Raw genomic sequence first — 14451 nt, forward strand, 5'->3', positions numbered from 1 at the left:
GAAAACAAATTAATTATGTGTTATCCTCAATACACAAAATTGTCTTTGTCAGATGTTGACAGATCCATTTGTCAGATCCCTCTGCGTTGGAGGGATCAGAATGATATAGAGATCTTCAATCGATCATCTGTAAGTAATTTTGGAGGAATGAAGTTGTATCAAATCCTCAGTGCTGATCTCATTGCATGTCAACATCATGAATTCTTCAGGTTCTTTCAGTTGAGAGAGACTTGCTGTGAGAAAAGGAAAACATAGGAGGGATTTTCTTAAAATCCATGTAGTACATTTCATGTAAAACATAATCATTTTACAACTTTTTCAATTTTGTCGTAGTCATTGTATATCAGTTAATGTAACAGGTTCATTTTTACTCTCTGTACTCTCTTTGGCTTGCCCTTAGTCTGAGTGAGGAGACTGTAGATTAACCCTTTTCCAAGATTTGAACATATTATCAAAGCTGACATTTCAGTACTGACCGGAGTCCTCCATTATCAGATAGGCTGTTAAACTGAAGTTCTATCTGCCTATTCAAGTAAATGTGAGGAAATAAAAGTCCCATGACCTTTGAAGAGGAGCAGGAGTCCTCTTGAGGTCCTAGGCAATATTGATTCATCAATCAACATCACCAAAACATCTCTCACTTGCTGCTTGTGGGACATAATTACAAATTGGATGGTGTGTTTACCTACAAAACAACTGACAGCACTTGAATAGAAAATGTATTGCATTGGCTGAGCCACGCTTTGGGATCTCCCGAAGTCATGAAAAAAGTTACAAAAATGAAAGCTTCCTTCCTTGTTCGAACACTAATGTTAGTATGTGTCTCATTTCAATCCACTGAGTTTCCTTTGATTTTTTTTCTTCACAGAAATCAATCATCTTTGCTGATGTTCCTTCATGGCCTCATCACTGTCCTTCCACAGGGTTGTATGATAACACACATGAGTACTGGGACTGAAGACCAAACTATGGACATTTTGGGATGTGTTCTTGAGCAAGAGGCTCTTGCCTTCAGAAACGTCATCACTTCTGCTATCTCAGAAACTGAGAGTGAGTTGACAATGAGAACCAAAACAGAGAAAAAACAGAATAGTTTGCCTTCTACTCCCTTATTAGCTAGTGAGGAAAAGATACAGGAGTACAGAGAGAAGTTTCAAATTGAACAAGAGCAAAGTACTTTGGGGATGCACCTGTCAATTACAGGTTTTCACTATAGAGAAATTACAAAGAAGTTGACTGAAATGCAGCTAAATACTGATAGGTCTGCATGGAGGCTCAGTAAATTCCACAATTCAGTTTGTATTTAATAATTAAGATCTCATTTCCATGAATACTTCAGAGAAGCTGATTTGATTAGACACAAAGAGCCTCTTTTTTTGAATTTTCCTTTTCTTTACATCCCTTGGCATGTCAATATTAAAACACTTTGGCACCAAAGTAATTTTTACCCTTATGTGGGCATAATATGTTGCAGATTATTGCACAAGACAAACTTCTCATTTGTTTCTTGTGACAAAAAAATTTGAAAGTTCAATGATTAATCAAGGAAAAAAGTTGTAGTTTTTAGAATTGTATTCCAAAAATTAATACATTCTTGACTTCCATAAATATAATTTGCATCAGTTATAAATTCTATATGGAGCCATAATATCACTGTTGGTGTTTGTGTGTCTTTCTTTGTTTATTAGGTAAATGACACCAAATGAATGGCAATGCCACGCACTGTTTGGATTTTGATGTTATCAGACCCATGAGTCAGGAAAAAACTTGCTGCCTTAATCTTAGAGAAGAGAACACAACTGAATATGGTTGGCATCCAGATGCCCCATAATTATTAGGGTGTCCCTTTAATTGGCCACTTTTGCTGTCCTTGAACTCCACCCACCCCAAAAGTCTCTCCTCCAACTTCGAGGGCTCTCGCTTACTTGCTTAACTGCTTGGTCACGGTCAGATTTAAACAATGGTGTGCATCATCCTTCAGACTCAGTGCACCACCTACACTGCCCCATCATCCACCAATTTCCCCCAAGACCCGCGACCCACCCAGTATCACCATTCTTTTCCCCTCTCACCATTGAACCTCCCTCCCGTAACCCTGGACCCTTATTATGTCCACCTTCACATGCCTTGCCTTCCCTCTCCTCAGAGCTGTCACTACCGTCTCTATGCCCACCCTGACCATGCTCCCTCCCGTTATCTGAGTCAACTGTCTAGTCCCCTTTGTGAGATGCAACAATGGCAACTGATCAGATTGTCTCGATCTTAGTAATCCTAACAACAAAGAAGCACATGAGCTCCTTGCGCTCACTTTTGGAGGTGAGGGTGAAGGGGGCATGGGTTTAAGAAGATGGTTCACAGTAGAGAAAAGGAGCTGGGAGTTATTTTTACATCACAGAATGATCATGGAACATGTGAGCAGTTTTGACCTACAAGAACAGGATTAAATGGTAAGTGTTTTGGGGAGTACAGCCAAATCTGACAGTTGCATCCTGGTGGCTATCAGACACCCACTGCTCAAGTTTGCAAAATCTTCTTGAGGATGTGAAAGAGAAAAGAAACAGTGAAAAATGGAAGTGTGAGAAATAATAGATTAGATGACAGGCCAAAAGTGATAGAGCTTAATAGTGTGAAAAATAAAGAAACTAAGAAACAGTCGGATGTAAATATGAAAGAGTATGTAGCTTTAAAAAGCAAGGATAAAAATTTGAGTGCAAAAACAGTCAAAAGAGAGGAACAAAGATTACAATGGACAGAAATAATTTGAACAGGAGATAAGTAAGGAGAAAGCCACCATTTTTACATTTGTCCATGAGCGTCATAAAAAGTTATCACATATTAATTGTGAATAGATGAGTTTCTTCAGCCTTAACACATTTGTATTGTTAAACAGGCACTGTTGTGATAGCACGTTAAGAAATGCATTGAACTTTCTGAATAGCATTTAATTAATAGATTTCATTGTCTCTTTATTAACCAAAAGGAACATACTTCATGCTCTTGTACAACACAAGGATTCTCTCCATAAACTATATACATGAATTGACATTGAATCATAAATCATATCATAATGGATTTTAACTCATTCAAAACCTATCCATGGGCAGAGTTAAAATCGGGCCCATTCAATCAACATGTTTTTAAATTCACCTCATTTTAAATTTTCTCCCCTGGAATTGTAGTGTATTGTTCATCAGGTATCAGTTGTCCTCAGACAATTAGTTCTGTTTGTTTGCCATATTTCATGTGCTTAGCAATAAATGTCAACTGGGTAATTGACTATGAGGATAATATTATAATCTATTCTTGTCATTGCTCAACATTCCCAATTTCTGGGAGGAACCTGATTGTAGGCCTCCTATATCTCCACCAGCTGCAATCGGGTATCTCAACATGGATCAATGATAAACCAAATTACTATGGTTATGTATTACACAAGCTTTACGACTGAGCTGTCCATGGGTTAAACAAATAAATTAACATTTTTGTATTCTAATGTTCATTTAAAAAACAATGGAAAGGTAATATTAAAAAAAACGGAAGTCTCGTGAAAATCAATGAAAAATCATTTGATGAATATTTTTTGTTTGATTTCTAATCAATGAAAGTAAGTGATTCACATTTCCCCTTGCATTTTGGTTTTGTCACTAATAGGTAATTAGAACATCCTATCCATCCAAACTCCTTATTAGCTTGCACGTATGAGTGTCACGATCACTCATATTTGATCCCTGCAACTTCACCATCTCAACTGTCCGTACAGAAATAAATCACTGTTTGATGAAAGGGTGTAATGTATTCAGCAGTTAATTGAAGTCTGGTTCAAGATCCTCTTAAGGCACCCAACTAGCTATTCATTATATCCACGCTGACTCACCATCTGTGCTGAAACCCTGTGTTTTCTCTTCACTAATTGGGTTTTTGATGCTTGATATAATTTGTGTAACAATTCCTTTTCCAACTGTTTGTAATGGCACAGCCCAAGTCTGGAATAAACCTCAGGTCATTTTAATACAATAAGAAAGGAAAATTAAACTATGTTACTTAAAGAAGTTTGAATCTTGTCTTGTTATACAGAAGGTATTTTACTATCTGGGCAGCTTATAATTACGACAGTGCTTGCATAGTATCTAAAATGAACAGTCTTTTATGTACAGGGTATGGTGATATTGAAAATAAATTTTATCTGGAGCACATTTGTTGTAAGTTAACAGTATAAGAATTTTATAAACAAACAATTTAACAATGATGACTTATATTTATATATCGTCTTTAGCATGGAAAAATGTCCTAAAACTCTTCATGGAGGCATAATCAAACTAAGTGGACATTGAATCAAAGAAGGAGTTCTTTGGAGAGGTGATCTAAAAGATGTGTTTTACAGGAGAAAGGGAAGTCCAGAGTAGAGGCATTTCTAGGTAGAATTCCAGAGCATGAGGCCTAGACAGCTGTAGACAAAGGGAGAGAGAGATGTACTTAGAAATCAGAATCAGTGGAACAGATGGATCTTGAAAAGTTGTAGAGCTGGAACAGATTATAGAGATATGGAGGGCCAAGGCCATGGAAGGATTGGACGGCACGGTGAAGGAATTAGACGGCACAGTGGTTAGCACTGCAGCCTCACAGTGCCAGGGACCTGGATTCAACTCCCGTTTTGGGTGACTGTCTATCTGACGTTTGCACATTCTCCCCATCTCTGTGTGGGTTTCCTCCGGGTGCTTCGGTTTCCTCCCACACTCCAAAGATGTGCGGGTTAGGTTGACTGGCCATGCTAAATTGCCTCTTAGTATCAGGGGGATTGGTGGGTTGGATACATTGCACTACGGGGATGGAGTCTGGGTGGGATTGTTGACAGTGCAGCCTTGATGGACCAAATGTGTTCCTTTTGGACTCTACGGATTCTATGATTAGGGGCTGATATTGGTCACCAAGATGTGGAGATGCCGGCGTTGGACTGGGGTAAGCACAGTAAGAAGTCTCACAACAGCAGGTTAAAGTCCAACAGGTTTATTTGGCAGCACTAGCTTTCGGAGCCTCAAGCTCCTTCTTCAGGTGAGTGAGGACTTGTGTTCACAAACAGGGCATATAAAGACACAAACTCAATTTACAAGAAAATGGTTGGAATGCGAGTCTTTACAGGTAATCAAGTCTTCAGAGAGAAATCAGAGAAACCCTACAGTGCAGAAAGAGGCCATTTGGCCCATCGAGTCTGCACCGACCACAATCCCACCCAGGCCCTATCCCCATATCCTTACATATTTACCCACTAATCCCTCTAACCCAGACATCTCAGGACACTAAGTGGCAATTTTAGCATGGCCAATCAACCTAACCCGCACATCTTTGGACTGTGGGAGGAAACCGGAGCACCCGGAGGAAACCCACGCAGACACGAGGAGAATGTGCAAACTCCACACAGACAGTGACCCAAGCCAGGAATCGAACCCAGGTCCCTGGAGCTGTGAAGCAGCAGTGCTAACCACTGTGCTACCGTGCCGCCCAAAGGTACAGACAATGTGAGTGGAGAGAGGGTTAAGCACAGGTTAAAGAGATGTGTATTGTCTCCAACCAGGACAGTTAGTGAGATTTTGCAAGCCCAGGCAAGTCGTGGGGGTTACGGATAGTGTGACATGAACCCAAGATCCCGGTTGAGGCCGTCCTCATGTGTGCGGAACTTGGCTTTCAGTTTCTGCTCAGCGATTCTGCGTTGTCGTGAAGGCTGCCTTAGAGAACGTTTACCCGAAGATCAGAGGCTGAATGCCCGTGACTGCTGAAGTGTTCCCTGATTGGAAGGGAACACTCCTGCTTGGTGATTGTTGAGCGGTGCTCATTCATTCATTGTCATAGCTGAATGAACACCGCTCAACAATCACCAGGCAGAAGTGTTCCCTTCCAGTCAGCGAACACTTCAGTCATGGACATTCGGCTTCTGATCTTCGGGTAAGCGTTCTCCAAGGCGGCCTTCACGACACACGACAACGCAGAATCGCTGAGCAGAAACTGATAGCAAGTTCTGCACGCATGAGGACGGCCTCAACCGGGATCTTGGTCACCAATGCCAGGACTGACAGATGAACAGGATTTGTACAGCATAAGATGAGGAGAGTTGGGTTTATGATGAGATTCAGTTTACAAAATAGGGTGAATTTGAGGAAGACCATTTTTGGGTCGCAAATGATAATCTCCTACTGATTCTGAGGATGGTGCGAACAGAGACGATCAATAATTTCAAAAGGAATTTGGATGAGCACTTGAGGGAAATAAACGTCCAGGGCTACAGGCATTGAGGGAATACAACTGATTGGATTGCATGTGATAGGTTGAATGACCTCTGTCTGTGCTGTAATGACTCTATGGGCTGGATTTATGGTGCCACAGTCACCACCAACCTCCACCCCAGCTGAAAGGTCAAGGGGAGCCCACCTGTGATCCTGACAGCTGCCCCACAGCAAAGAATTTCTTGAAGGTGAGACTTCCGCCCCTTTCTTGGGAGGAAGTCCACTTTACTAAACTGCTGGCCAGTCAGGTAGCCATCAACTTTCTTATTCCAGTGGCTTAGCTGGGAGTGGTGGCCACTGCGGGGACTGTAGGAAGTCCCACTACACAAGAAACCACCTAAGTCCAGGGTCAGGTGTCTTGGGGTGGGGAGGGGGGAGATGGGGTGCAAAGTGTTGGTGGCTGGGTTCAGGAGGCCAGGGGAAGGGAATGAGCTTTGGTGGAAAGTGGTGGTGACTCCCATGGGTACAGAAAGCCTACAAGGGAGAGATTTTACATGCCTCCTTGCCTTTAAGCCTGTTGGCAGGGGAGAGTATAGTCTAGCCCTATAACTCTACAATTCTTAAGGGTGGAACCTAGTGACGACACACTAAACCGGATGAAGGAAAATGTACGATGGTCACAGAGAGGATACAATTTGTGACCATTATTAGGTTCATTTCAATGTTGTGACAAGAGCAAAAGCCTAATGGGAAATATCTAAACATGGATTGTAGAGAAGTTAGGCATAGATTTTGGAGGTTATAACATTTTTAATGACCTGAGAGGAAAGGGGGTAGAAGCTGAGGGCTCCAAGATGGGCTTTTGAAGAGGAAGTGACATTGGTTCAATGTAGGCTAGCATGTAGGTCAGGAAGAAACTTGAGTGATCAGAAGACTCGTAGCAATGGGACCAAGGAAACGGTGTGTGCATCATGGGCAAATTGGACATGAGTCATGATAAAAACTAAAGAAGGACATGAAGTTTTCAGATCAGGGCTGCGCTGATATTTTAGCGCAACAACCCAGGAGATTTAGACAGCGCCTGATCTGCAAGATCCATGCTGGGCATTGGGCCCCGAGCGCGTCTCCCACCACTGGATTTCTGACACTGTCAGCTCTGCAAATAATTCTAATTTTAATACAATTTAAATATGATTAGCAGGCCTGGCACTGAAGCCTCCAGGCCCACTAGCCTCTCCCACCCCACCAGGAGTATTTCACTCCAGCAGGGTTTACAGTAGCTCCCCATTTTTGGGGAGCTGGTGGCCTGACCCCACTGGAGTACGGGGGGGGGTGCAATCAGGGCCCCCCAAAGAGTCAGGAGTGGGGGTATGCCCCCTGGGCATTGGCACCCTGGCAGTGCCAGCCTGTGCCCTGTGGCACTACCCAAGGGGCAAAGTGCCAATGCCCAGGGGAAACCTTGGCAATGCCCATCAGGCGTAGGGCAATGCCGGGGGGAGCGGAGTCTGATGGTGAGATCGGGGATCGGGGGTGGTGGGGGGGGGGGGGGGGCGGTTCCTGTTGCCACTCTGCAGTCATGATTGATGGGGGAGGGAGACCAGCAATTGGGGCTGGCCATTGGGGTTTTGGGGTGGGTGAGTGGTTGGCCTGCTGGGGGGGTCGGCACTGTGGGATGGGGGGGTCATTGGCACTGCGGGCGGTGGGTTGGGGAGAGATCGGAGGGGGTGCTGGAAGTCGGGGCATGCCAGGGGGTGGGGGTCGAGGCTGGGCCTGGCCATGTCCGGGAAGAGTCTAACAACACCAGGTTAAAGTCCAACAGGTTTATTTGGTAGCAAACGCCACTAGCTTTCGGAGCGCTGCTCCTTTGTCAGGTGTGTAGGAGATCTGCTAACAAACAGCAAACAGGGCATATAAAGACACAAACTCAAGTTACAGAATAATGAATAATGATTGGAATGCAAGTCTTTACAGCTAATCAAGTCTTAAAGGTACAGACAATGTGAGTGGAGAGAGCATTAAGCACAGGTTAAAGAGATGTGTATTGTCTCCAGACAGGACAGCCAGTGAGATTTTGCAAGTCCAGGCAAGTTGTGGGGGTTACAGATAGAGTGACATGAACCCAAGATCCCAGTTGAGGCCGTCCTCGTGTGTGGAACCTGGCTATCGGTCTCTGCTCAGCGACTCTGCGCTGTCATGTGTCGTGAAGGCCGCCTTGGAGAACGCTTACCCGAATATCAGAGGCCGAATGCTCATGACCGCTGAAGTGCTCCCCAACAGGAAGAGAACAGTCTTGCCTGGTGATTGTCGAGTGGTGTTCATTCATCCATTGTTGTAGTGTCTGCATGGTTTCCCCAATGTACCATGCCTCGGGATATCCTTTCCTGCAGCGTATCAGGTAGACAATGTTGGCCGAGTTGCAAGAGAATGTACCGTGTACCTGGTGGATGGTGTTCTCACGTGAGATGATGACATCCGTGTCGATGATCCGGCACTTCTTGCAGCGGTTGCTGTGGCAGGGTTGTGTGGTGTCGTGGTCACTGGTCTCCTGAAGGCTGGGTAGTTTGGTGCGGACAATGGTCTGTTTGAGGTTGTGAGGTTGTTTGAAGGCAGGAAGTGGGGGTGTGGGGATGGCCTTGGCGAGATGTTCGTCGTCTTCAATGACATGTTGAAGGCTCCGGAGGAGATGTCGTAGCTTCTCCGCTCCAGGAAAGTACTGGACGACGAAGGGTACTCTGTCCACCGTGTCCCGTGAGGAGGTCAGTGTGGTTTTTCGCTGTGGCGTGTCGGAACTGTTGATCGATGAGTTGAGCACCATATCCTGTTCTTATGAGGAACATCATGTCCGGGAGACCAGAGATTGGGCCGTTGGGGGCTTGGAGGGGCAGCATTGCGGAGATCGCGGGACTGGCCAGAAATCGGGAGGCCTGCAGACATGGGCCACCAAGCATATGCCGATCTCAGCACTGACAGATCAGCACGTGCAGTTGCCCACTCAGCACTATGCTGCCAGCTTCCCAGGCTGCCCACTGATTTCTAATGTGTTTTACGCTGGTGCACTCAGCAGTGCACAGAATGTGGGAGATTCTTTTCTGAACTCCCACTGAAAAAACCAGCATGATTTACTCTAGTTTTCACGGAACTTGAATTTTTTTGGCTTGGAGGTCAAAGGGAAGGAAGCAGCAAGGCATCTAAATGGGTCTCAGTGACAAATCCATGAGCTCCTCACATTTTTTTGTTGGAGACAAGGATGGAGGTGAGAGAAAGAGAGATGTCTCAGAGGCAGTCAGTAATTTATTTTGGCTCGACAAAATGCATGCGTCTCATAGAGGAGTTAGAGTGTTGATAGTCCTGGATATGGTCCAGACAGATATGGTGAAGAATGGCTGAACCAGTTGTTGACCAGATGCTTTTAAGATTTTACCCCTCATTCCCAAGTAAGCAAAGATGGGGCCAGGGCAGGTGGAATGTGAGGATGATTTGAAGTAAAGCTTTTGCTGGGAGCAACGGCATTAAAGTGTGAGGTGAGCGTGTGGTAAGAAGACTGACTTTTGATTCGATTTATTATTGTCACATGTATTGGGATACAGTGAAAAGTGTAGTTTCTTGCGCACTATACAGACAAAGCATACCATTCATAGAGTTCATAGCAGAGAAGGAAAGTAAAGAGTGTAGAATGTGGTGTTACAGTCATAGTAGGGTGCAGAGAAAGATCAGCTTAATATATGGTAGGTCCATTCAAAAGTCTGATGGCAGCAGGGAAGAAGCTGTTCTTGAGTTGATTGGTACGTGTCCTCAGGCTTTTGCATCTTTTTCCTGACGGAAGAAGGTAGAAGAGAGTATGTCCAGGGTGCTTGATGTCCATGATTATGCTGGCAGCTTTTCCACAGCAGCGGGAGATGTAGACAGAGTCAATGGATAGGAGGTTGGTTTGAGTGATGGACTGGGCTACATTCACAACTCTTTGTAGTTTGTGGTTTTGGTCAGAGTGGAAGCCATATCAAGCTGTGATACGTCCGGAAAGGATGCTTTCCATGGTGCATCTGTAAAAATTGGTGACAGCTGGAGAAGTGGAAGGCCAGAAGTTCAGCAGTTGAGAGGTTGAAAGAAAAGTTCAATTAAGTCACTTGGCAGGGATTTTTTTTTACAGATGTAGACACAGTGACAGTCCTGTTGGGAATGGACCAGGTTTCAGTCAGAACCATGATAATGCAATTATCCACAATAATGGCAGACAGCAAGTAGTTTATAGGCAAAGGTACACATATTTGGAAGGAACGTGGAGAGGGGAAGTGTTTGTTAATCTGCTGGCAGAGTGCAAGAAGGCAACAGTGCATGTTTTGAATGGGACAGGAATGAGGTTGATAAGATTCACACTTTGCAGGAATGCTGGGTGCATAACAAAGATGGAGTAGTCGCGGTTGTTGCTCACAAGGAGATAGGGACGAGTGCCCTGTTGGATTTTTCAAAGAATGGTGACAAGGGGCCAAAAAATAACTTTGAATTTATCCAAGGAGGAATTCAGTCCTAGGATGGTGACAGGAGAGATGGAAGGCAGAGGCATAACAGTATATCAGGAAGGGGAGGATGCGGGAGAGAGGAGTTCCAATTAGGCACCAGGAGAAAAATGACAGGGAGATAGAAACAATGAACTGGGAGCTAAAGCAACAGCTAAATGTGGGTGTAGATAAATTAAGAGGGATTTAAGGTTGTGTAGTCACGACAGAGATTAGGAAAGACTTTTATGAAACTTAATTTCACAAAGAATTTAAATATGAGTTTAGGGCTGGGGTCAAAATTCATAAGCCTAGAGCGAAGTTAGAGATTAGAAAAAATTTCCTCCCCCAGTTTGTACAGGACATTAGAAATATGCAAAGGATACTCAGAGAAGGTTATTCATTTGCAATCCACTGAAGTCTTAGCAGAGAGTTAGATCGATGTCTTTTGAGAAAGATTATACAGACACAATAGCTTTGCTTAGTTATTTTTTCAGGCAAGGTTAGTGATCCTTTAGCAGGGGATGAAATGGTAGCAGTATTAATGGGGGAAGGCAGAGGTCTATGAGCATATAGTCATACTTATACTCTGGATAGCATGAGCTGGGTGAAACAAATAACCTTTATTGTTCTGGACTTGATTATGTAATACTGGGGAGTGTTTTTTTTAATGCCATTAAGCCTCTGAGGAACCTCAAATGTTATTTCAAATCACAGGTAAAATCAATTATTATTTTGCATCATCGACTGCCTGCATCTGATTTAGGGTTCAATCTCTGTACAACAATGTTATTTTTTTACCAAATATGTTCATAACTGTTAGCCTATAGCACTTATGAATAATTATAATTATAACTTTAACATTTGGCAATAATGGAAATATCTTTTAACTTGGCATTGCAAAGTGTACAGATAAAATTAGAGCTAAATTATTTCCCATTGGTCTGAATGACAAATTTTCTCAACCAAGGTGAAGTTCAAATAGAGGGCATTACCTCACTAACTTGTGTAGCATAACAATGAAAAGAGATAATATTGTGGCAATTAATTAAATAGATTCACATCACAATGATTCATTAATAATATATTCCAATGTTCTAGTAAGCATTGACGTGCACTTTCTACAATTGTCTTTTCTTTGCAACACAGTGAGATTGGTACCACTCTATAATTATATTTACATGTGACAGTCTTGAACTATATTTACAATAGAATGCGTCACAAAATCTGTTTATTTTGTTCGATTTATAAATGGAGGCAAAAAAACAAATGGTTCTTCAGCTGATATTATGCAGTATTGTTCTTTTTAATTGTTAATTATTTTTAATCTTGCCAGTGCGCCTCCATATCTGAAAGGCAAAATGAAACTTATTTTATAACATTTTCCCTCCATCCATAGATATGATTTTAACAGCAGCCTGCTAACCCTTCCTGTAAGAAGATATTTCTCATCAATTATTGTATATGCAAAGAACAGAATAAAGCATTGAAGATACAGTATAACATCTGCTCAAGATTGAGACTGTGCCCTGGATGTTGTCCAGCAGTTGATGTTCTCTTATGTGATGCCTCAAAAGACCCATATTAATGAGCTCTTCAAAGGTGCAATGGATGCTATGAATTTTTGGTTAGATGTCTTATATGCGGACACCAATTATTTAAAAATTCGTTGTGATCCAATTTTGATTCGTGGGGAGGTTGGCACACCATGTGATGAAAGTGCGCCCAGTGCCAAATGGCTTGCCATGTTCCTGGCCCCTCTCCAATGGTACAAACCACTTCATGCCCAGAAAGGGCGCAAGCCAATTAGCATATTTAAAGTAGCATTTAAATATGCATAGCCCATTCAAAATCCAGCACACAGAATCTTCTGGACTTGGCTTGGCGCCATAAAGGCGAGAATCACCGGTGTGTTTAGCCCTCCTCAGTACCGGCGCACAACTCACCATTCTCCAAAAAAAGTAAGAAGTTTCACAACACCAGGTTAAAGTCCAACAGGTTTATTTGGAATCACAAGCTTTCGGAGCACTGCTCCTTCATCAGCACCCCGAAAGCTCGGGATTCCAATTAAACCTATTGGATTTTAACTTGGTGTTGTGAGACATCTTACTGTGCCCACCTTAGTCCAATGCCGGCATCTCCACGTCAGGGGTCCAAAAAAGTGACTGTGGGAAGATTGCAATGCGGAGAGCGCCCGAGAGACCAATGCTGTTCACCCCATTTTACTCGCCGTTATATGCCGTAGAAATTTTGGGGAAAAATTCCTACAAATTAACTATCAATCAAGCAACCCAGCTGAACAGGTACCCAATCCCAGATATCCAATGAAGTGTTAATAACAGGAGTTTTCCAAATGAGCATTTGGCAAACATCGAAGAATTGCCCAAGAGATTTGAAGAGGCAGAGGTGAGACTTAAAAGAGAGGAGTTTACCTTTCAGGCCCACGACGGACCTTGGAGTTAAAGTCAATGCCAGGGAGTTACACCTGCTTGAAGAAAAAGTTAAAGCTATAAAGTAAGCACCAGCACCTAGAGATGTGTCAGAACTGAAATCTTTTTTGGGAATGGTTAATAATTATGGCAGGTTTATACCAAATCTATCAACATTACTGGCACCATTACACCTTTTTTAAAAAAAATCAACATTGGTATGAAGGCGAATCACAAAAAGAAGCCTTCCAGGAAGTTATTTTGCTCTACAATCTTCAGATTTACTAATCCATTTCAATCCAAGAAGAGAAATCATCCTAATGTGTGATGATTCACAAGTTTTGTCTCATGGAATGGAAGATGGCGTAGAACGGCCTATCGCTTTTGCACCTTAACTGATGCCAAGAGAAACTACTCCCAAATTGAGAAATAAGGGCTAGCCATGATTTATGGAATTAAAAACTTCCACTAGTACGTTTATGGGCATCAATTTGTGATCATCACTGATCACAAGCCACTATTAGGGTTATTTCGTGAAGACAAGCCTATTTCTCCTATTGCATCAGCTTGAGTCTAATTGTAGGCTTTACTTCTAGCAGCATGTTCCAACACAAACCAGATACCAAAATATTGAACGCAGATGCCCTGAGGCACCTTCCACTGCTTTAAACAATACCACCACAAACAGTACCGCAATACATAGTGTTGGCCCTCAACGTCTTGGTTACACTGCCAGTATCGTCAAAGCAGATTTATAATTGGACTCAAAGAGACCCAGTCCTGTCCAGAGTTAAGTGGATGGTTTTCCACAGATGGCGCTTTGACTTGTTGGATCAATTCAAACCTACCCAGCTCCACCAAGACGAATTGAGCTGTGAGGACGGAGTGTTACTGTGAAAGTCTAGAGTGGTGGTTCCTGACCCAGCAAGAGGAACGTTACTGCAGGAATTACACAATGCTCAACCAAGTTATACTAAAAATGAAAATGCTCACAAGAAGTTATATTTGGTGGCATTAATAAAGATATTGACAATCTAGTAAATTGTTGTGATCAATACCAATCACAACAAACACTGCCTGCTTTGGTTCATTTGCATCCGTGAGAGTGGCCCAGCTGACCTTGGGCAGGATTGCATGTGGATTTTGTTGGTCCTTTTATGGGCACTATGTTTCGAATTATCATTGATGCCCATTCCATGTGACTTGATACTCAGGAAATGAAAACAACGACCTTATCTGTAATGTTCAAAAAACTATGACAAACCTTCACTATGCATGGCCTACCAGAAGTTTTGCTCGCTGATAATGGCACTG

The 14451-nt window shown here is 42.9% G+C and overlaps 1 protein-coding gene across 4 annotated transcripts in view; it reads left to right on the forward strand.

Moving 5' to 3' along the window:
• The window catches only part of fancb (FA complementation group B), a 30344-nt gene extending 17006 nt beyond the window's left edge, over nucleotides 1-13338 (forward strand). For 3 of the 4 annotated variants that reach the window (XM_078232402.1, XM_078232403.1, XM_078232400.1), the window contains one exon: nucleotides 869-4186. In XM_078232402.1, the coding sequence (XP_078088528.1) occupies nucleotides 869-1307 (439 nt within the window). In that variant the 3' untranslated portion in view covers nucleotides 1308-4186. Of the gene's footprint in view, nucleotides 1-868; nucleotides 4187-12107 lie in introns of those variants that run through there. The other variant, XM_078232404.1, reaches the window with a different exon arrangement.
• The last annotated feature ends 1113 nt before the right edge of the window (nucleotides 13339-14451 follow it).

This window comes from Mustelus asterias, chromosome 17, assembly GCF_964213995.1.
Source record: "Mustelus asterias chromosome 17, sMusAst1.hap1.1, whole genome shotgun sequence".
NCBI lineage: Eukaryota > Metazoa > Chordata > Chondrichthyes > Carcharhiniformes > Triakidae > Mustelus > Mustelus asterias.